The 23,519-nt window shown below is 46.5% G+C and overlaps 2 protein-coding genes across 2 annotated transcripts in view; one reads left to right on the top strand and one right to left on the bottom strand.

Annotated features, from left to right (window-relative positions):
* LOC135910809 (protein Skeletor, isoforms B/C-like) overlaps positions 1 to 7,924 on the top strand; it is a 38,333-nt gene extending 30,409 nt beyond the window's left edge. Inside the window, exons 5-6 of the mRNA XM_065442930.1 lie at positions 3,867 to 3,942; positions 7,065 to 7,924. Coding sequence (XP_065299002.1) covers positions 3,867 to 3,942; positions 7,065 to 7,227 — 239 coding nt within the window. The 3' untranslated portion in view covers positions 7,228 to 7,924. The remainder of the gene's footprint in view (positions 1 to 3,866; positions 3,943 to 7,064) is intronic.
* A 140-nt stretch (positions 7,925 to 8,064) lies between these two features.
* LOC135910808 (uncharacterized) overlaps positions 8,065 to 23,519 on the bottom strand; it is a 54,881-nt gene continuing 39,426 nt past the window's right edge. Inside the window, exons 11-14 of the mRNA XM_065442929.2 lie at positions 19,648 to 19,770; positions 17,763 to 17,801; positions 9,845 to 9,904; positions 8,065 to 9,034 (exon numbers count right to left, since the gene is read on the bottom strand). Of these exons, the coding sequence (XP_065299001.1) occupies positions 8,957 to 9,034; positions 9,845 to 9,904; positions 17,763 to 17,801; positions 19,648 to 19,770 (300 nt within the window). The 3' untranslated portion in view covers positions 8,065 to 8,956. The remainder of the gene's footprint in view (positions 9,035 to 9,844; positions 9,905 to 17,762; positions 17,802 to 19,647; positions 19,771 to 23,519) is intronic.

The raw sequence follows: 23,519 nt of genomic DNA, 5'->3' as shown, positions 1-23,519 counted from the left end.
CGCGACGACGTGCTTCGTACCGAAGCCGCGTTAACGGTCGAACCCCTGTGGTTGATTGATACTACCGTGAAATTGTCGCTGTTGCCATACTGGGCCGCGTCAACGAAGCAGCTGCCGCCAGGGAGTTCTGTTGCGCGGCGTAGGAGCGCCACCGCTCTGGCCTTCCTTCTTTCTACGTTGCGCTGGGGATGCATATTGCGCGGGGCGGGCGATATGATGATGTTATCTTTCTGCTCTTTCGGTAGGCCTTGGTAGGCGTCTTCGACAGTGGCCGGGGGGGCGCCCATCTCAGTTAGGAGTCGTCTGCCCGCCCTGGTGCCGGAGAGCCTGAGAATCTGTGCCCTTTCTTGTGCTTCTGCAATCTCTTCCAGGGTATTATGAATATCCAACTGCAGGAGTCGGTCGGTGCGTGTGTAGTTTGGTAGTCCGAGCGCGCTCTTGATCCCCCTCCTTATCATGGCATTTAGTCTGTCTCGCTCGGCCCTCTTCCAGACGTGCATGGCCGCTACGTACGTAAAATGGCACAACAAGAAAGCGTGGACTAGCCTTAACAGATTCTCTTCGCTCAGGCCTCTCCTTCTGTTAGCTACCCGCCTGATTAGACCGATGACGCTATCCGTCTTCTTTGCTAATTTGTGAATGGTGATGCTATTTGTGCCTGTCCCTTCGAGTGTCATTCCAAAGATTCGAATGGACGCGACTTTGGGAATGGGATCTCCGCAACTGGTGTAGAGATTAATGTCAATTTCAGGGGGGGGGGTTTCCAGTTCTGTGGCTTGCGGCCCTTTCTACTTGGGCTGTAGAGAAGGAGCTCCGATTTCTTTGGGGAGCACCGGAGTCCCGTGTTGGTTAAAAAGCGGTCTGTAGTGTCGACAGCGTCCTGGAGAGCGGCTTCGACTTGTCCGTCACTGCCACCCGCGCACCAGACAGTGATGTCATCCGCGTAGATCGTGTGACCGATGCCCTGGACCTTGCCTAGATACCTTGAGAGGTCAACCATTGCGATGTTGAAGAGGAGTGGTGAGATGACTGATCCCTGGGGGGTGCCTCTTCTACTCAGCTCCATTGTCTCCGATTCCAAATCTCCAGCCTTGAGGATGGCGCATCGTTTGCTCAAGAAAGACCTGACGAAGGCATGGAAGGACGAGCCCAGGTCGAGCTTGGAGATGGCGTCGAGGACGAACTCGTGACGGATGTTATCAAAGGCCTTCTCCAGGTCCAAACCAAGGATGGCTCTCGTGTCCCGAGTGCAGCGTTCCAGGATTTCGATCTTGATAAGCTTCATGGCGTCCTGAGTGGAGAGGCCTGGCCTGAAACCTATCATGTTGTGAGGGAAAAGGTCGTTGGTCTCGATATACTCGGCAATTCTGTTATGAATGGCGTGCTCGGCCACCTTCCCTACACATGACGTCAGTGAGATTGGGCGGAGGTTGTCCAGGCTCGGCGGTTTACAGGGCTTTGGGATTAGTATGACCTTCGCCAACTTCCATTCTTCAGGTACAATTCCCTGCTCCCAAATCCGATTTATCTCATCTGTAAAAAACTCGATCGATGCGTCCTCTAGGTTTCTGAGAGCCTTGTTGTTAATGTGATCCGGGCCGGGTGCTGACCTACCATTGAGGTCGTGTAGGGCGCGGCGGATTTCACTGATTTTGAAAGGCTCGTCCAGCGCGGAGTTCGGCTTCCCTTTGTATACCGGGTATGCCGCCTCATCGGCCACAGTTTTGAGCGGCAGGTACTTCTTAGCCAACATTTCCAGCATGTCCTTTTCCGAAGACGACTTCTTGGCTTCGTGGAGCGCTTTAGCGAGGACACTTCTCTGGTTTGACTTGGTGCCGGAGTCGTCGAGGAAGTGTTTGAGAAGATTCCACTTCCCTCCCGTGCGCATCTGCCCGTCGATGGAATTGCAAATTTCGTCCCATTGCTGCCTAGACAGGGCTTGGCAGTGCTCGTCGATCTGCTTATTGATCTCGGCTATCTTTTTTCTGAGCTTGCGATTCAAGCGTTGGCTTTTCCACCTCTCGAGAAGTGATTGCTTAGCCTCGAGAAGGTGTGCTAGCCTGCTATCCATTTTGTCTGTCTGTAGATCCATCTCTATGGTTTTCGTGGTGGAGCAGACATCTTGCAGAATTAGTGCGCACCAATGGATGAGACCCTCCGGCTTTTCTCCACGGGCGGCATGGGCCTCGCGAACCTCACGGAATTTGTCCCAGTCAGGCACCGAGAACGCCTTCTTTCTTTTCTGCTCCACTTGTAAGCTGGTGACCGTGATGTAGTGATCGCTACCGAGGTCTATGAGCAGATTCGACCACATGGCTGTCCAGCGTTTTTAACAAAGGCGAGATCCGGGACAGAGTCCCTGGTCGAGGAGGTGCCCCGTCTGGTGGGAAAGGCTGGGTCCGTCAATAGAGAGAGTCCCGCATCTCCCGCCTCCTGCCACAGGCTTCTGCCCTTGACCGTGTCGTGCGTGTAGTTCCACGCGTGAAAGGGGGCGTTGAAATCGCCGGCCACAACCAGGGGAGAGTTTCCGGCGAGTTTCGTTGCCCTAGTGATGATGGTTTTGAAACGTTGTCTGTGATCGCTCGGGCTGCTATATGCGTTAAGTATAAAAATGCTAGAGGTATTGGATTGGCTTGGGATGACTTCTACTAGGGAGGTCTCCGTCTTGCTAGGCCGGACCCCTAGATCGTGTGCGACGAAAGTGAACTTGTTGCTGACTAATGTGCAGATTCCTCTGCCATCCCCACGGAGAGTAAGAGCTTTGTATCCCTGGAGTGAAACCTGATCAGTCATCGTTTCTTGCAATAATATAACATGTGGCTTTTCTTTGTGAGTGCGAACAAACTGCTGCAGGGTGCATCTTTTATGGCGGAATCCCCTGCAGTTCCACTGCCAAATCCTAAATTGGGTGTGTGGCGCCATCCTTGCTGTACAGAGCGCCTTCCGGCGTTGCTACTAGGGTCTCGAGGGAGGTGGTTCTATTAATCGGTCCGGGAATGTGCAGTGGTGGCGGCGTAGGTACCAACGCGCCATCCGTGAAGTAAACTGGACGTACGTGGGTTGACGTCATGATGTCCATTTGCTGCACCTTGGACTCTATCTCTGGCATTCTGTTTTCTAAGCATTGAATTTTGACGAATCGACCAAGAATAACCGGATTTTTAACGTTCGCGCCCTTAAGCTTTCTTCACATTGTCGTGATTTAGATTACAGCACATATTTTAAGCTTGGCGCCCTGTATAGAAAGAAGTTACGCTGTGAATGCGTGTCTCTAGCTGAAAGAAACGTGCTTGAAGAGCGCTCAGAATTATCCCATCGCGTTAGTATTTGGGATGACCACGCGTTCAAATAAGGCGTACGTTCTCACGCTGCAACTTGTATTTTACATAAAATGTATTTAAAACAATATAACTCTCTGATTTATACGTTTCTTGGGAATATGAGCCACACACTCCGTTGATAGGACTGTTGGGAGCTCGGTTTTGCGGAGGCGAGTAATACACGTTTTGACAGGTTGAGAACGGAGTGTACACTGGCTTCATTCCATAGCAAAGCAGGTTGGCCGAGTGGCAGTAGTGGCGACCCTGTCGGGCAGTCACTTCAAATCCCAAGAAAGAGCAGGGGTCAATGAAACCGACGTGGAGGCCAGGTGAGGTAACTTAATTTCGCAGAAGCAGGAGACAAATCACAGTGACAGATGGTCGCTGCAGGACAAAGGTAACGTTTAGTAAAGCTGTATTAGCCTATCTTTGTCGCATCAGCACACAGTTGGAATAATCACATGCGAAACATGCTCAGCTTCCCCCTTGCTTTTTTATTAAACGTGTGACTGGAGCTTAACATATCACAAATCCCCTCTTTTCCAGATGTGTACTTCTTGGTGGGCAAGGGAGCCAAGGTGACCCACAAGGGCGCTACCAAGATCCCCACTCCAACTGGAGAGTAAGTCCGCACACGATCGCTTATTCAGTACGTTCTAAGGCGCAACTCAAATTTAGCGAGGGTCAGAAGCAACTTATCTGGCAGCCACATGGGTGACACTTTAATAGCAATCGTTGCGCGTTTTGCTTGGGAAGAGGCAGCCCGGGTTTGTCGTCATCGTGTTTGTTGCTGTTCTCAGCACAATTTGTTATGGCACATCGGTCATTGAAGACTGAAAACGACTCCTATCAACAGTCACCAAAATGAATGTCTCCTCACAAACGTAGAAGCTTCTGAAAAGAGACGATAATTTTACGGCATTGTGAAATATGTTTCCGTAGTTGTTCTCAAGGAACATTTAAAATCGCAGGGTGTGGTCCGGCTGCACGCCGTTTAGCTACGGCGAGCGCGGCATCTCATGTGCTCTAGCTGTACCTTGAATTTACAGTCTTCTGGTGTCCCAGACAGAGAGAGAGTTAGTTACGAGTCATGTGGTTTCGCAATTAATTATATTCGAATGACTTGAAACGCTCTTAGAATTCTGACAAAAGAGTCTCGACATGTTATAAAAATTTGGTGTCATGCTTTCTGCTCTAAGTTTATCATTTAGCTGAAAACTATTAACTAATAAAAAATTATTGAATATAGATAGCAATCTCGTTATATCCTTGAAGGATGAGAAAACAGAAAGCGTTACAGCTTTCACTGTCAAAGTGTATGAGAAGTGGCTGTACATGCAACGAATACTGATAGTGATAGTTGGTGTGGCATCATGCAAGAGAGCCGTACCCCAAGCTTTGTTTACTTTACTACGAGGTCCTCAAAGTATTCCCTTGAAGAGCGTTATGTTATTTGTATTCGTCAAGTGCACAGCCTAGGAAAAAGCGCCAATATTGCTAGATCCAAGTAGCATGGTTGACGTTTACTCCCAGAGTGCACAAATATTTCTGAAAGCTGAAAAGTAAGGAGAGCATACAGAGCAAAAGCATCGGTTGGGAAGCGCTACCGCCTACAATCTTTCACTCAAGACATCTCAGAAAAGCACATGTTTGATTCAATGATGAACGTTGCGCAAATAATTTTGGTGATGTAACTCAAACAATATGTTAGGTTTTCGCACTTGTACCTTATCTGCTCCCATCAAAAGAGCCCACGCTCCCGAAGATGTTTTTATGCTATTGACGCTTTCAAAGGTTCATATCAATTTGTTGTAAAAAATGCCTTTCTGCATCATATTCCATGCGGTTTTACAGCAGCAATGCGTCATAGAAATGTGAGCTTGGTCACGGGCCGCTAAAAATCTGGTCGTGGTCCCGATGTTGCCCGCAGTCCGTATGTTGTGCAGCCCTAATATAAAGGATAGCATGGTGTCCAGCTCATATACCTACTACTAAAATTACGTTTATGTATAACGGTTAAGTATTAACGCAGCCGTAACGATGCAGGCATAAAACATAAAGAGAAGCAATTCATTATAATCAAATCGTGGTAGTGGCGCAGGTTTGCACTGTGCATTACGGCAGCATCAGTGCGTACGCCAAAGCTGAACAAATCCAATTCGACTCCAAGTTCTTTCCGTGTATTTCGGTATTCTCTTTAAACCACTGAGTAGAACGTATAGCATCGCTATTAGGTGAAGCTGTCACTGCGGTTCAGTAAAACACCTCTGCAACTACTTGAGTCAGAACTTGCTCGAGAAACACTTCTCCATGTCAGTGCTGGCTGCCTGCAGACATTGAGAGCACCTCGCTTGGAAATGTTAGCTCACGAATATTCGAGGATCACCGAAGAATACAGGGACAACCGCACTCTAGGTGACGGCGATGCAGCCTACTTTTTTTATCAATTTTAAGGATGTGCCGAATGGAGGAAGGTTTAAGAACCTCAGGACTCTCACGAGGATGCTCTCACCAGCCTTGATGTCTGTCACAGATGAGTCTTCGTAACTTCACCTACCTTGTACCTTCTAGTGGATGAACTCTTAGTAAAGTGCAATTGGAAAGGTAAGTACGAAGCCGGTCGTTCGTCCGAAAGCGGCACGAGTCCTTGCCGAGGGCACATTTACGGGCTATTCCGAGACTTGCAGTTCATCCACCAGATGGCTTTATGAGAGCCAAGGAAAGCGCTATACCAACGCAGAGATTTCGGACATGAACGACCAGCCTCTGTAGCAGCTACGAGCTAAGAACCGGAGCTGAAACTATGGTTTTCAAGAATTTTAAAGAGAGCTAAAATGTAGGCAAAAAATTGCTTTTACAAGTCTGCTTGAAACATTATGCAACCATCGGGGCTATTTCTTTTTGTGACCGAATTATAATGCCTTCTGCATGTGAAGGTTTAGCTATAGGGGCGCATCAGATTTGGCGAAGCCAGGTATGCGTGGCAGCGTGTCAGTGGTTTTATAGACTTATTTCAAAGAGCAGGTCTCCAGAGCACACATTGCTTTTTTTCTGATTCACAGTTTGTTTATGCGTAGTCACAAAGTATGGCGCACTCAGTACTTCGATTTGGCTGGAGGAACGGGAAACATTTTTGTGGTGACAAAATTTTATCTGTGTTTCATCGAGGGTTCTTCGGTGAGAGGCGTACAAGGCGAGAAGATTACCGGCAGGAGTTTTGGTTGCTCAGATGAATTATTTCTTCCCCTGGGCTCAATATTGCATGCGAGAACGTGACGTCAGCTCTGAAGCTGCACTATTGCGTAACTCGGCTGTTCTACTATGTTTAATGTTTCCTATTAGAACAAGCAGTAAAAGCAAAGTCGACTGGTCAGACAGATGAAGGCAGAGAACCACCGCCTTGGAGTACTCATGTTCGCACAAACGAAACTCTGACGCGCAGAGACCTCGACTCGCTCAACGGCACTCATCTTCAAACACCACTTTGCGGTGACGTGACTACATAAAGAACAACGTATTATTGAGACAGAGGCAACCAAGGGAGTCATCCACGATTAGCTGTTCTCTTATATTGACCTCGTACTGATGTTAAGCTGTTACAATGGAGACATGTAAACGTGTCCGGTACACTCTAAATATGTTCGCGTGCGTGTGTGCTCACCACAGGCTGATTATTGAGTACTGTTAATATTATCTTCATGGCATCGTTAATTTATGTGTTTTGGTCTTTCTTCGTCGGGGCAGAACCAAGATAAAGAAGGGCTACACAGGCCAGGACGTGACACTGACGCTTCCGGGGAGCTTGACATTCAACGATGTCGACTGGTTCGCCGTTTATTGCATCACCTACGAAGAGAACTTCGGTGACGTGCGCATACCGAAGAACCTTAACCTGCCTGCCGTCTGAGCACTGGTTCATCTTTAGAGGTTGGGGGTTAAGAAACCCCGTTAGCTTTGTACACAGCTGGACATTCTGGCCGGCAGAGAAAGATGAGGCTCTCTGAAACGTGTAGTTAATACCATGTGTGCTTTGTTGCAGAACATGAAAGTTAACTGTCATGCAAGCGAACTTGTGACCTACGCTTTGATCAAACAATGGCCTTGCAAACAATGGTCTCGTTGCCGAACAGGTTAAAATACATTCTTACCTTTTGAAGAGAGTCTCACCTTTCTCTTCAACTCGGTGCCTGTGTAAGCTATCTGGACAAGCACAGAGTTGAAGCGTGCGTCACCACGTGCTGTAAGCGGAAATGGTTTTCTGCCAAGTGCTATGAATAACTCCAAGTATCTTATGTTTGTACCCCTATTACACAAAGGGAGGAGAGCATAGAAAAGCTGGCCCGCCTGGTTACTTTGCACGCTATACAAAGTGCTGCGTGCCGCCCAGCCTCATAATACGCCTTTCGTTTCAAAGTAACTGTTATTAGTGTTTTCATCCACTTCAACATCTTGATATCATTCAACAGGTTTTCTTCGGCCTTTTGAAACCACACGTATTTTTTTTGTCCTTGCTTCACTGGACATTACATATAGCATCCATATGGCCTCGGCCAGAAAGAATAAAAAAAAAACTGCCATTTCAGCAATAAATGCACGAAACTCGACTTCTTTCTTGCACTGTGTTTACTTACGGTGAGCGTGTCGCCTCTGCAGCTGCTCAGCTCTTCGACTATAAAAATTATAGACAACCTTAAATCAAAGGACTATGGCGCAGGTGAAGCCAATAAACATTGCCCTCTCAAAGCCAAGTATGTGCGAAATTGGTCTGTTTACAATCATCACCCTCATCCGCTTTGTGTCACTTCGTCGTGCTAAAACAGAAGTCATGTAAGTCGCAAAAGTCAATTAAGAATAAAAATAGAAGTGAATTTCACATTTCTTGTTAGATTTAGGGGTCAAAGGTTTGCCCGCCGTGGTCCATTATAACCTTCACGATCACCTCAGCACAGTGTGAACGGTTATTGCACAACCTATAGTTATAAATTGATTGACGGCCAACATAGACGCTTTTGACTGCTATATATTACCTCTCCTACACACGTACCTTACGCTATGTAAATATTTTTTGGGAGGAGCGAGATATATCTACACCTAATTGGAAGACACACGAGTGAACACACCCAAATGAAATAGACAAGAAAGTGGGACAGTTGGCGCAAACAATGAATTCATTTATTCACTTACGGCGGAAGTTTGTTTTCAGTAGAGAAAGTGCGCGTTCATTGGAGCTGCTAAAACAGTGAACGTCTTCGTGCTTTGTCTCGTATTTACCAAGCGCTACAGTGATGACGTTATGTGTTTGGATTCATTTTCGCCGATAATCTGCCAGAATCTGAATTAGTGTTGCATAAAGTTTTGTTCGACATACCGGCGGAAGGCTTTCTCTGAATAAAGTAATGAAACCACAGCGGCCATTCCACAATAACTTTCATGTATGTACCTCAACGCCGCGATTGCGGCATTGAGCCGGTGCAAAAGGAGGTGCTCGTTGCACCTGTTTTGTGTGCCAAAAGGTACTGTGGAATGTGTGCAGGCCGAGCTGCATTGTCCTCACGAGGTTCATTATAACAAGCAGAGACTCAATAATCAGTGGTATATATTGAAATCCATTTTTATTTCCTCGAGCCAGTACCAGTTCAGCCCTTAGCCGGCGCTCCCCTCTTGCCACCCTGACTCGCTGGTTGCGCCGCTGCTCCCCCGTCCTGCAGGCATTTCTGAAATACAGCGTCAAATTAAGCGTCAAACGACTGCGCCTGGTTCTAGGAGATGTCGCAAATGGCTAACAAAAGGTCAAATAAGTGAACTCAACACTTCGTCGCTGTGACAAAGATTAGCACTAAATATTTTTTTATTGACCATTTGGTATTATCTCCAGAGCCCGCATCGAGGGAACTTTAACCTAGCGAATCGAGCTGCCATTACAATGGTCATGCCAGCAAGAAGGGAGAGAAATAACGTACTACCTAGTATCTTAGCTAATGTAAAACTAAAAATTACAAGAAAGGCTGAGCTGCATAACAAAGATATTCAACGACCCATGACGTGAAGAGTAACATTTTTTGTTATTTGCAAAAACGTTGATTGAGTTAACTTCTCACTTAGCTTCAACCTATGAAACATCGAATTAAAATGACAGCCGAGTTCCCTTCTACCTTCAGATGACATTCTCATCAAATAAATGTTGTATCTAGCTATACTGATACCATTAACAAGATGTTCAAACTGCGAATTTAAACTAAATTATATTCTCAATTAGACAAAAGATTCGCTTTACGCCTGGTGCACTCGTCACGCAATATTCCTTTACCGACCGCTCCAAAATTTAATTTGCACTAAATGCGATTCCTAACGTCTTATGCCAAATGTGTGAAAGCCAAACTGCCCATTACTTAGTGTCCCATTGTGCAGCATGAACTCTCGTACAACATGCATGTCACCGGTACACTATAGGCATGCCAATGATGCGCTGGTCTCTAGTTGCACAGGATTACTCATGCCAAAGTAAATTGCATCGAAAATCTTACTCCCTTGGCGATGTTCTTGGCCTTCACCTGTCCCAAATAGGCAGTGTATTGCTTGTACAGCTGCAAATACGAAAAAGCGTGTGTTCAACATTAATTTGATTCCGGCGGGCGGCATGACGGAGTAAATATACGGGCAAGTTAGTTTGCGTGAGAGAGAGAACAAGAGAGTGGGAGAGAGAGAGAGGCGAAAGAGAAAGGCAGGGAGTTTAACCAAGGCTGTGCCCCGTTTGCTACCCTACACTTGGAGAAGGGGAAATAGGGATAAATAGATGAGAAAAAGGAAAGAACAATAACATTCGCACTGATAAGGATTAGCGGTGCCATCAATTTGCGCTCCTCCTAAACGGCTGACTGACGCTTTGTGTACCATGATGAACGGCTTCTGAACTCGGTAGAAATTAGGTCCATATATTTGCAACAATATTGTGCACGCAACTGTACTTGGATTAACAATACTTCAAAGAAAATACACCGACAAATATATTAGAGTAATTGAGACCCGCGCTTCTCCCGACCGCAATAGTAAGTCCACTGCGTGCAGATTCATCATAAAGCAAGGGAATCTGGAAACTGAGCTGAAAGCTCTAAACATAAAATGTTGCAGCACTTCCACCAAATCTGCGCGGCTTCCATCATCCCTCGTCGTCGTACGCTGACAACTGCTGAAAGAGAAAAGAGAAACCCTTCGATTTTCGCAGGCACAATCGCGCATTTGAATCGCGCGAAAGCACAGTTACGTGAGTACTTTGAACTGCATTATTCTGCCTCATGCCGTTAAACAACTGACCCCCAGCGCCTGGCAGCGCTTTTGTTCGCTTTCGTTGCAGGGTCCGTATTCCCGAAAACGGTTCTTGCGATAGAACAGTTAGTAAGAGGAGGTGTTAGTCTATCCTAAAGCTTAGCATATTCTAAGCGATGGCGGCCAGCCAATGTTAAATAACACTTGCGATCAGAAATCGTTGTAACTTTGGCTCGAATCTTTTCGTTTCTAAGAGCTCTTGGCCACTGGCTGGGTGGCTCTTTCGAAGAATTCAAGCGTAAGTTCCTTTTTGTGAATACGGGCACCGGTTCCTATGGCTTGGTCTCCTTCCTTTCGCTGACAGCTCTCCTGCCGTCAGCGTCTATAGCATCCGGAGGTTAACTCTGTTCACTACTAGACAAGCTATTTGCAATCTGTCGGCGTATTCTTTGAGTAGGAACCGTTTAGACTGATGCAAGAAATGAATAAATGATCAGTCTATTTCAGCTTACGGCATAGTTTGCATGTAACATATTGTTTATTTTTTCTTTCAATGGGCCGTCAGCAGGTGTGGGCATTGCAAACTGACAAGCGCGGTACATTGGTCACGTGCCGGCAATCGTGTCGGCAAACTGTCAAACACCTGCACAGCGCAAAAATAACTGTGATTGCAAAAAAAAAAGCGCACGTACGCCCTTTCTATCGACGGAGCTGCGCTTCCAGACAGAAAATTAACGTGACACGCTAATAAACACCGCTAAGGCAGAGGCACTACCTGTGATGTATTATGGCATTTAACTATCGTGAATAATACAATACCGTAGGGAGTGCGGTATTATCTAGTGTTCTCGTAGTGGACATGTTCATTTCGTCTGCAGCTGAAGTGCTGATTAGCTGGGGACGACTGTCTCCTTCTGACGCGTCTCCTTCTGACGCGAACTTTAATAGCAGACGAAACGGTCTTGTCCTCTAGGTGGACACTTACAGAATAATACCCGCCCTCCTCTAGAACTCACAACGCCACCACTGCAAGTGCGTCGCGAAGCAAAATAGAAAGAGAAGAAGGAAAAAATTTGCTGGCTATTCCGTAATAGAGAGTAAATGTAAGCATGAAACAGCAACCGTGAAAACATATTAGTTGGAGACACTAGCCGGAATCCTAAAATGGGTGTAGTGCATATTTGCAACGGCACCCCCACCGCACCACACCGCGACATGTCATACTGTGCACTGGCCCATATGGACGCTGCCCTGCTAGAAGAAGAAAACCGGCTCAAGGCGGCACGACAAGGAGCGAAAGACGCCAGGGAGACAGAGCACACTGCCCAGCCAGAAACGGAAAATCGACTGACGGAGGTGCCATGCAGCGTGGCACCATCTCTCGAGGCGACGCGAAACCCGCGCCGTGGAACTCACGGACCGCTTGTGTTCAAAAGGCAACCCTGTATCAGCTCCAAAAAATTATGATGAAGTGGACAAATATTGGAAAAGACAAATAAAATTTAAGTGTACTAGAAGTTACAGCTTGAGTGACATATTGAACATTGCATTTTTTAAAAGTTTTGACTGGTTGCCCGGAGGATCTCGTTTTGTTCTCGCAACTTGTTCTCGTTTTGTTCTCGCAACCCGAATAACGGCTCTGGCTTTTGGCTAAAGGTGAGTTGAAGGTCGCCGAAAAAAAAGCATTTCAAGGTTAAAATGGAGGCAGGGCTCATGACATAAACGTGACGCGGACCGCCAGCTATGGTATGAAACGAGGCTCTGGACATTTCGCCACTTTCGTCGAGGCGTGACATAGGCGCGACGCCCACAAAATTGGGCTGATGGCCCCGATTTATTTTCGTAACGTGACTGAAATGCAACATTTCGCTTGTGAAAGGGAAATGGCGGCAATGAACGTAACGTTCTTGATGAAGAAAAACAGCTTTCCTCCTCCGTATAAGTATAGCAGATAACTGAAAGCGTACGATTGTTCCATCAGAAACGTCTCTCACTTCCGTCGGCTACTTCGTTAGCTAGAATGCGTGTCTCCGAGAAACGGATTGAGTCAGCGTATAATATCGTCAACGCGCTTGTTTTCTACCTTGAGGCAGCATACGCAACCAACCAGCGGTGATGAGCACCCGTTCCAGGCCACGTTATCCTTATCTTGTGAAACGCAAGAGACACAGCCGACTCGAATAGCTGAGGAATGGTCGAATATCACCGATAGCGTTGCGGGCGTCAGAGGTAGCTGCCTGCACGACGCAAGTGCCGGCGCTGCCATCTCGTTCACTTTGCGGCTTACTCGCACCGGGTGAGGATGGTGTGAGCAAACTTCAAGGAACCGCCTTACATACATTTTATTGCAATAGCAATTATATGGACACTCCAAGCTCATTACAGCCGTCGCCGTCGCCGTGACGCTCCGTTTAAAGTGCAACGGTGATAACACCGCCGCCGCGCGCTCCACGCTGCATGTGCGAGTGAAGGCGTGCGAGGGGAGCCGATGACCGCGGCTAAATTTCGCCCGCGCGAAAGAGAGGACAGTGAGGAGGAAGCGCGCCGTCTTCAGTCGCGTGCGAGGCACCCAACCTTACGAGGCGCCGCGGGGACGGGAGAAAAGGGGGCGGCGTTCTACTCCGGCTGCAACTGCGCATGTGGCGGCTGCGCGCGGTCGCCCGGCCGTATCTTGAGAGGGATCTGCGTTGCGGCCGTCTCTAGGCGCGTGGGCGGCGCTTTGTGCATGCTGTGTTGTCAGCGCTCACTTTGTGTTGAAGTGCAAGTTGGAATCAGTTGGTGCAGGAGAGGGGTAATTGGAGATCGCAAGGAGAGCGCTTCGTCCTGCGGCTGATGATGATGGTACAAAGCACGAATCTCACTTCACTCATTGCTGCTGCCACGTTTCCTCGCGTCGGCGTTTTGACAGCGAGTTTCCGCGGTCATCGAGTCAGATGTTTTCGTGTTTGTTTGTGACGTTCAACAAATATTATTTCAAATAAATGCTTGTATAAAAAATAAAATATTGGCCCAAAATAGAAATGCTAGTGCCACCCAAGAGTGAAGCAAATGCTATGAGCACGCATTGTGAACAAAATAATTTCATGGCCCAAACGACGGGGAAATGCGGCGAAACACGTACCCATCGGCCGCCACTGCATGTGGCCGCTAATTAGCATATTCAGCGTGGCTCGTCGCATCACAAATTACGGCGGAGAATCTCTGCTTGGGTAACCCAGCGCAATGTTACACAACATCAAATAGACGTTTACAAAACAGCTTTTCATGTCACCTCCAACCAGTCGGCAAGCTGAGGTGGCATCTATCTCGGACCGCCACCACACAGTCGCAAATTTGCAGAGGCATTGGACGGGCTTCCGGAAGCAACCGATCACTTCATTTCACAGCGCTAACAAGGCTATATAATTGTCAAGGACCAGAAAAAAGTTTTGATCGGAAATAAGCCTGTAATTCTCTGTCACGTTTCGTAATCTCGCTGAAAACGCAAAATTGTATTTCTGCGAAACTTCGAATTCCCGGCGCAACTATTACAGCACATGATCTCTCGATAGCAAGACAGAGGGCCAACATGGCGGAAAATAGCGGCCGTACTACTACAGCGTACTAGAAGGGCGTGGTGTGTTCAGGGAGGAGCCGCGGCTGAGGCTCCTTTTGTAGACGCCCCGAGGTGGCGCCACTACAGCATTGGCTGTATGGAAGCCGCCGTGTTTTAATCGACATGCTCTGCAAAAACAGCTCGTTGTGCGGGTTGCGTTTGTAAATGTTTGTAACTGTTTTTTAATCAAGGTCCTCACATACTCCGAGGTGGAGTATGACGTGTGGGCGTCTAAGAAAGGCTGAACGTATTGTAAAGGAGAGCGAGCAAACTGGTTACACAAAATTTGGCAGCATGAAAACAAGTGTTATACAATAGTAAGCCATGTAAATCACAATTGTTGCTTATACATCGTTAGGGTGCAGAAAGTCAACAACTGTGGATATGCACATGCAGTTCTTACAAGTATGTGAAACACGTGAAAAAATTTATCAGTGATAACCGTAGGGCTGTCGTCATGCATGTCAAGAAGAGAAACTCAGGAAAGGAATGTCGTTTGCGGACATTGGTCGAGGCTTTGTCAAAGAAGAAGAGGAGAGTGTCTGCATTGTAGCGACGCTCGCCTTCTGGCCTCATAACGACGCGGTATTTCAGTTTATCAAATCTATTACACGAATACCAAAAATTCTAGCGGTGATAGAACACTTCCTAGATGGCGCTGTACAACTACCTGTATAAGATCAAGATTACCGATAGTACCAGGTTAACGGCCTTTATTGAAAAACAAAATTAAACGTGCTTCTTTTATCAATTTTATTCCTAGTGAATAAAATTGGCACTGCGAATGAAAGTTGTGTTCGGTGTATTTATTTTACTTAAAGAATACTGCAGACTGAGGACCAAAATGAGGCAGAACTTCGAATTTGAAGAGAGTTACTACCTACAGATACATGGTACAAGCATGGGTACGCCTTTTGCACCAACCTACGCGAACATATTTATGGGGCTGCTAGAAACAGATTTCCTGTCGCGCTGCACTACCAAGCCCCACACATACCTACGATACATAGACGACATACTCATAATCTGGGGACATGGTCAAGACAGTCTAGATAAATAAGTAGCCTTTCTAAATTCTGTTCACCCAACAATAAAATTCACATCAGAATCCTCAACTGAGCGCATAAACTTTCTGGACACAACAATACACATTGACAATGGTGAGCTAAAGGCAACGCTGTATAGGAAACCTTTCGACAAACAACAGTACCTAGAATATACCAGCCACCATCCCAGACATTGCAAACAACGCATCTTTAAAGGCCAAGCCACACGACTACGTCGCATTTGCGTTGAAAACCAAGACTACATAGATAGACTCGATCACCTTAAAGAAACGCTATCAAACAGGAACCACCCAAACAGTGACCTTCAAATAGCCTACATCGCTGCAACCAAACTTGATCGAGCCGAGGTCCTCAAGCCCCGCCCGAGGATCACAAGAACAACAACGCCTCTTCTTACTACTAAATTCTCAAACGCACTCCCAAACGTGAATAACATCCTAAGTAAATACTACCCAATTCTCACCAGCAACCAGAAACTTATAAAGATTTTTCCCGACCCTCCCAGAGTAGCTTACAGACGCAACACTAATTTTAAAGATGTTCTTGTGCACGCCAAACTACAGAAAAAGAGGAAGTTGGGAACCAATCCTTGTGGCCGCCCCAGGTGCTCTACATGCAAACACATTCAATCTACTACTACAGTAAAAAGTACAGCGTAGAATTACACACACAAGGTAACTTCGGCTTTCACCTGCACATCAAGCAACGTAATCTACTGTCTAGAATGCGCCGCTTGTAGCAAACAATACATAGGTGAGACTGGACAACAAATTAATACAAGACTCAATGGTCACCGCGCGGACACAAAACACAATTTACCCAAAGCAGTAGCCAGCCACTTTAATGAACATGGACATATGTTTGACAAAGCAAGGCTCTATATACTACAAACAAATTTCCGTTCCCCTCGCGAAAGGAAGTATATGGAATCATACCTCATACACAAGTTTAACTGCCTACACCCGACAGGAATTAATTTGGCACGCGGCAACTTAGAATCTTTAAAAGCGGTAACTTAAATCTGAAACTCTCATATCATCAACCAAGACACAAAGCACATTAGGCCACCAGCTAATTGTAATTCTTAACCTCACCTACTGTTCCATTTCTAAAAAATTTTTTCCGGCCTACTACTGAATTTAATGTGCTCTTTCAGGTTTTTACGGCTATACCAACTGTACGACCCCTTCTTCCATGTACACTTGCTCCCGCCCGCTTCTGCGCGCGTCACCCTTCTGTTTGTTATTCCGGTTTTGGTCCCCCCTTCCCCTCTCCCTCCCCCCCCCTTTTTTTTCAAAGCTATTTTTTAAAACCCCCTCATCAACACATTCCGAAGTCAATATGCCTTTTTCGGCGCCTCAACCCAGAGTATCGCCATTTCTGGATGCCGCCGTAACGACACCTACGATGAGTGACTGGGGCAGTGCCCCTTGAAAGACCATGCCGCTGCCTTTCAGTCACCCCACACGTTGCACCGCAGACTCCTCGTCGCCATCTTAACTATTTCAGAATTAGTCGACGTACTGCTGCTATGCTACTCAAGTCACTTTCAGCTCATGGTTTTTTTTGTGTGTGCGTGTGTGTCTGTTTTTGCCTTTTTTTGTCTTGTGTTACTCGCGCACTGACCGCTTGACCAGCCTTTCTAATGCCTCAATAACATGCCGCCAACGACTCCCCCTGAATACCTCCTAACCTTTCGCATCCCCAACACGCTCCCAAGCCCCCGTATTTCTTAAAAATTTCATTTTTCTCTTTCTTTTTCTTTGACGCTCCCCCCCTTTTTTGACTGTCTTGGTGCCGCCCTGGCTTCCCCCACACCCCTTTTTCCCCTTTTTTTTCTCCTTCTATTTCTTTTCTTTTCTCCCCGCGTGCCCACTCTCACGCTCTTGTCCCCTCGTCTTGGGAATGAAGCTCACAGACGTCGGACGACAGCGCTTGTTTCCTCTGGTAATCTCTCTCTTTAAAACCAGCCGCCAGCGACAACACCCGCACGTGACGTCACTGCACTAACCCTTTAAAACTAACACGCCGAGGATGACGAGGCCGCCTTTGACGAAGATAGGTCCTCCTATCGAAACGTTGGCCAGCCTTTCTGAGGCATCTTATCCCTGTTTACAAACTTTATACCGCAGAAATAGCATGTAACATAAAGTCTACATAGCACGGAAAAATAAATGCCACGCAACACAGTACAGAACACCATTACAAGATCAACTAGAAGAAGGTGAATTTGCTTTCTACTCTCGTGTAAACGTTGCTAGGTGCACTTGCTTTGCAATGTCAGTGGAAGGCTAGGTACACAACACATTGGTGGTAGTCCGTTCCAGCGATCTGAGTGAGCACGTTCCAGCTATTTCTGGCTTTCTTACAAGGCACCGCGCGTTTTGTCTGGCCACAGGTAGTAATGAAACCTCTTCATTTTTCTTTTTCCTTCAATTAAAGAGGAGATCTGCATATAAAGAAGAAGGCCATGGGAATTCGTCTTATTCACAGATATCCACAAACAAGCTCAGTTACCGGGTGTGCAGCTTCTTTCTTGCTGTAACAGGCATCCACCTGAAAAATAAAATATTAGGATAATTGTGACAGGAACTTGTCATTACGGCACTTGGAATGCGGTTTAAACCGCAATGTTAAGACTTCATTTGTTCCCTATCTATGTAACATTCAAGTCGGCAGAGAAGCCGGTAAGACGGTGGGATCCAGCAGAACAAGATCACGGCATGGCGATCAACTGCACTTACTAGCGTAGCGTTAGCCGCTAAAAGATGGTCCCTGAAAACATTGTTCGGTGTACCTCGGGACACACACACACACACACACACACACACACACACACACACACACGCACGCACACACACACACACACGCGTGCGCACGCACGCACGCACACACACACACACGCACGCACCCCCCCCACACACACGCACGCACGCACGCACGCGCACACGCACAAACGCGCGCGCGCGCACGCACAATTGCAGCGCGTACCTGCAATTGCTTGAGCATGCGAGAAATGCCAAGGCTGCAAAACATAAAATAAAATAAAGGATGAATGGATAAAAAATGGGTTTGCGTGTTTGTGAAACTTTGGAGAGCAGCGGTGTTTCTCAATTTTAAACCGAAACAGAATTAGTCAACAAGGTGGGAGTACCTTGGTTGAATAGTTTACGTTTTTATTTTCTTTTTAAGTAGATGCGTCAGTGAAGAACGAAGGATGCATAGGTGCGTGATTAACATGCTGTGGGGAGAATTATTTTTCTGCAACTACAAAGCAGAATTTTTTTTCTAGTATTATACAAAGGAACTAAGAGCTAGCCCTAGACTATACTTCCAATCATTTCATCAAAATAAAGAACAGGTGCGTGAGTCATATTTAAAAAAAATACTTGATTAGGAGACATCCAAACGAGAGGACGAGTTGACTGGAAGATGGACGCTTGATGTGATTAGCAGTGGTGGAACAAGGAATGTCGCCGGAGCCAGCAATTCGAAAAGGAGAATTTGTGTTCGTAAAGTCGAAGATCCCTTTGTGGAAACGATTGCTTCAACGGCGTTCCGCGTTCGACCACTACTATTCTATTTATTGTTCGACGTGAGATATAAGCCGCACTAGTTCTTGGGGGAAGCAACAATTATAGTCGTGATGCCGAAACAAGACACGATCGCTTTGAAAAGAATAGTAATACGGGAAAATGGCGCCATGAAATCGGCGATCGGGAGTGCAAGCGCCATTTGAACCGCGCCGCACAAATCGTCTCATCCACCGCAACATACCTGTATCAAAATGAAGGGCGCAGCTATGACAACGCACGTGTCCTGCATAAACAGTAAGCGCTGCTATGCTGACTTCTGAAGCTAGACTTTCGTCAATGCAAGCTATATATATATATATATATATATATATATATATATATATATATATATATATATATATATATATATATATATATATATATATATATATATGTCACTTCGTATTGCCAAACACGCTTGTTGATATTATTTTCATGGCGATGTTTCTTGCGCTGATCAACTTGCATTCAGATTTTGCGCAATATTAATACAAATCCGCTCGAAATGTTAATTTCCGAAAGCAGTTCGAATCATTTGAATTATACCACCAATGCGGTTAATATGAATTAATGTGTCGATACAAGGCATTTACGCTTGCAGAGTGGTATTTACTCGCACAAAGCACAACCAACGAGTGAAAATGAAGGCGAAAAGTGCTTAAAACTACCTAATTGCAACCTAAGTTTATACTTAACACCAGAAAGGCCCCCTCCCTATGAATATAAAACCGTATATGCTTCCGGATTTCGTCCAATTTTCTGTTTTGCAGGAACAAATCTGAATACATAATGACGTTGGCAGCACTCATGCCGTGCACGCCCCCTACCATCGCCTCCACCTTGGCTGCGTCTACGGTGGTGTACTCCTCGGAGGCACACTGGGGGCACTTGCGAGGAGCCTTGCCGTTGGTGGTGCAGTACACGTCCACGGCACCGCCGGCACCCGTGGGCTGCGCGGTGCGAGAGAACAGGCATGTTACTGTCGCTGTAGCTGGTGGTTCGAAGCGCCTATATAAGCTGCGTCAACATAGTTACACGAAAGCTCGAATAATCTTGCCGACTTCTTCAATATCGCGACATGTCAAGCCCAAGTCAGTTTCGGCTGATTTGCTGTACCGTGGTTAAGGACGAATGTAGCGCAGCGGGAAAGATCCTCGCTCTTGGACTTCGTGGCCCATTGTAATTCGCAGGACCTTACAAGTATGTTCCTTCGTTCCTTCAATCTCAACCTAAAGCTTCGCCATCCATCCAGCTTTCCATGGCCTGGCGTTACTATCGTTTGTTTCCTATGACTTCAGCTAGCTATTCACGAATTCCTACTCCTTGCTTATCGAAATAGCGAGCAGTGCCGAATGTGGTGTTCGTGGGTGCAAAGAGACAATTGTACCACTTCTCATTAGATGTAGTTTCATTGCACAAGGAACAACCCTCTATACCACGAAGGATAAGCTTGACAACCGTCCCTTTACGGAAAGCTGAATGCTTGAACCCTGGATCCCAGATCAATTGAGCACAAGCTACCTTAAAAGTGCTGCTGCATTTCTTTGAAAGCATCGGGACCGCATGAATACCTGTAGTCGCTGTTAGGCGTCTTCACTGTGCTCGTGCGGACAGATGGCTTTCATATTTACTTTTCTTTTCCCCTATTTTTCTTATTATCCTTTTATCGAGTTTCCCAACGAGACCTTGTCAAGAATCATAATTTCGTTAAGCGTAGAAAATGATTGCGTCACAGTTTTGCGCTGTTAGAATATTGAATGAAGGCGGATTCGAGCCGTCGAGCTGCACTCAAATATTGAATTCCGACAGCTGCGCACTTAGAAGAGCTGGTGTCATAGCAATAATAGAATTCGGCATGCCGCGGGCGCTTCCACTAATGAAAGAGGAACGTTCGATCCAGTGACGCAAAGCTTGGTTTCCTGCCACACCGCTAGATGGTGTTGGCCTCCGCACGTCATTCGCGTTACGAGCTTTAGAACGAAAGCAGTACCGTAGAAGTCTTATTGTCACAAAGTGCGTGCCCGCGTCCATCTCGACATGGCCGCCATTACCTCCACAGGCGCATCACCGCTTACACAGCGATAGGGTGCAAGGCTCTCATTGTTGCTGTACACGACGGACCGGTTGGTCATGAGGGTCGCCAAAGCGTGACGAGGGACGAGGTATTCTCGGCGAGCGGGCAGAGTGGCTTGGAAGATGGAACGGCATGGTCTGCACCGAGAGGCTGATACCCCCAGGCTGAAGCCATCACCGGTAGATCGGCAGACAGTACAAGTCCATCTAGATCTGTGGAAGCGAGGTACCAGCAGCCCGACGTTTCTCCAGATCGGGATCTCCGCGAGCAGGCCATAGATAAGCCTCGTGATCCAACCTGCTCTCAGAACTTTCGGCCGGGCTCTTTTTGAATCGCGTTTCAGCTTTCATTTAATTATTCATCGCGTGTTCATTTTTTCATGTTTTCTGGGGGTAGTGTTTGCAGCGTTTATTGCAGCGTGTACTTTTCATTTGTGTCGGGTATTTTTTATTATTTCGTGAGTGTAAATTTCCACGTAGTGGGCATCGTGCCACGCGTCGCGTCAGAGTTTGTGTTGTGTGTAATCCGCACGCCTTCCGCGAAGCCCCAGCGATAAACAAGGATAAAAAAATGCAATGTCGGCGCATCATTGGCGCCGCGCATGCTCAGATTTGGCTTATTTCAAACTGCAGATGGCGCTCATGCAGTCCACAGCGCGACGTTCTGCAGTTCTGGTCATGAGTGCTGACCTCTGTGCATAGACCTATTGGTCTTCGCTCAAGGATACCGACCCAAGAAGAGCGGAACTACTCCCAGTTAAATCGTGAAACATTGGCACTGATTTTCGGTGTTACAAAATTCCGGGACTATATGCTAGGTCGTGAATTTACGTTGTTCACGGATCGTCAACCACTCGTGCGCCTGCTGAAACCTGACTGGCAGACACCGATCATGGCAGCTGCGCGAATTCAGCGCTGGGCACTGTAATTCAGATGCTACAAATACAAGCTTCAGCGTGTTGCTGGGAAACAACTGCTAAACTCATATGCTTTCACCAGACTACCACAGCAGGTCTCCGGCGACGGAGGTGAAGGTGAGCCCCCGGCATGTGTCCTCGTACTCGAAAGCTTAGATGAAGGTACGGTCTCAACGCGTGAACTAAAGAACCTAACGGCCATCTACTCGACATTGCGTAATGTGCAACGTTACATGTTGCGCTTTTGGCCACCAAGCAAAACAAACATACAGCCCGATTTAGCACCCTACTATAAGCGTATAGCCTAGAATTATCCGTGGCCCACGACCTCGAATGCTGGAAAAATCGCGTCGTCATACAGGCAGGGCGTCACGATAGTTGTAGACAGCTGGATCGGCGGTTCCCTTCGGACGACGGCGCAAATTCATGCTGCTGGTCGATGGCTGCCGAGGAGATGCAGACCGTCCTGCTGCTTCTCCGTCGCCAGACACAACGAAGCCGGCCATGTTCACCGAATGCGCGCTTGAGAACAGCACGATAACACTGCGCAAGCGCTCTGTCACGTGGCTTTCTTCATATTTTGCGGGCTTTCTTTGCAAACCGGAAAAAAAGGCTACGTGAGACGTATCCTATACAGGAAACAACTCGATCGGTGGTTTCTGAAGGTGCTCTGCAAATATGCGTATCCTACTTGTGGTCCTCAGCCAATAATTAAAATGTTGGATGATTAATCTTAATGAGTGAGTCATGTGGAAAACAAAAAAATTCCTGAGTTACTATAGGCCAGTGCACATATTATGCGTTCGGTTCAATTCGCTTCCGACGCACAAATCATTTTTAAATTCTTGCCTCAGGTTACATGGTATACTCTGTATATTACAATGACCTATCACCACGTATTACTACTGAGATGTATGATTATGACTATAGAACACCTACAGCTGCAGTTGGCACAGAAAGAAAGTAGGCCACTAAAGTCGGCGCAACAAGTATCGCTGCCATGTTTCCGCAATAAATCGATGCCCATGTAAGCAGCATGAAATATTTCATTCGGTTTTATTTAGGAAAGCGTGTAGAACACCTACAGTTGCCACAACAGTAAGCGCAAATAGAAAAAAGATTTTACACTTGCCACAACAAGTAACTATATCACCCAGAAATAAGGCAGACCACTACAGTTGCCGCCACAACTATACCATGCAGTGGGTGCAGAAAGAAAGCAGGCCACTGCAGTTGCCACGACAAGTATACCATCCAGTCGTCTATACCATACAGTCGGTGCAGGAAGCTGATTACTATAAGTGCCTCAACAATAAATATATTATACAGTTAGTATAGAATAAAGTAGGCCACTATAATTCACACCAGTACACTATACAGTCAGCCATACCATACAGTCCGTGCAAAAAGAAAGCAGGTCACTTCAGTTGTTAGTACAAGTATGCTATAGAGTCGGCTATACCACAAATTCGGTGCAGAAATAAAGCAGGCCACTACAAATGCCCCAATAAGCAATTAATTTATTAAACCTAATTAAGACAGCATTATGCACACCAAATCAAGAATGATTAAGAGTACTTAGGATTAAGTCAAATTTCGGTAAGTTCCCATTCAACCCATTAAGACTAATGTGGATTATTTATTAGTAATTAAAACGGTATTAATTATGATTAGCTAACTTAAGCTCAATCAATATTAATAAGGGTAAT

The sequence above is a fragment of the Dermacentor albipictus genome, chromosome 5 (genome assembly GCF_038994185.2).
Source record: "Dermacentor albipictus isolate Rhodes 1998 colony chromosome 5, USDA_Dalb.pri_finalv2, whole genome shotgun sequence".
In the NCBI taxonomy this organism is placed as follows: Eukaryota; Metazoa; Arthropoda; class Arachnida; order Ixodida; family Ixodidae; genus Dermacentor; species Dermacentor albipictus.
The sequence above is the reverse complement of the archived record's forward strand: the minus strand, read 5'-3'. Positions and strand labels throughout refer to the sequence as shown.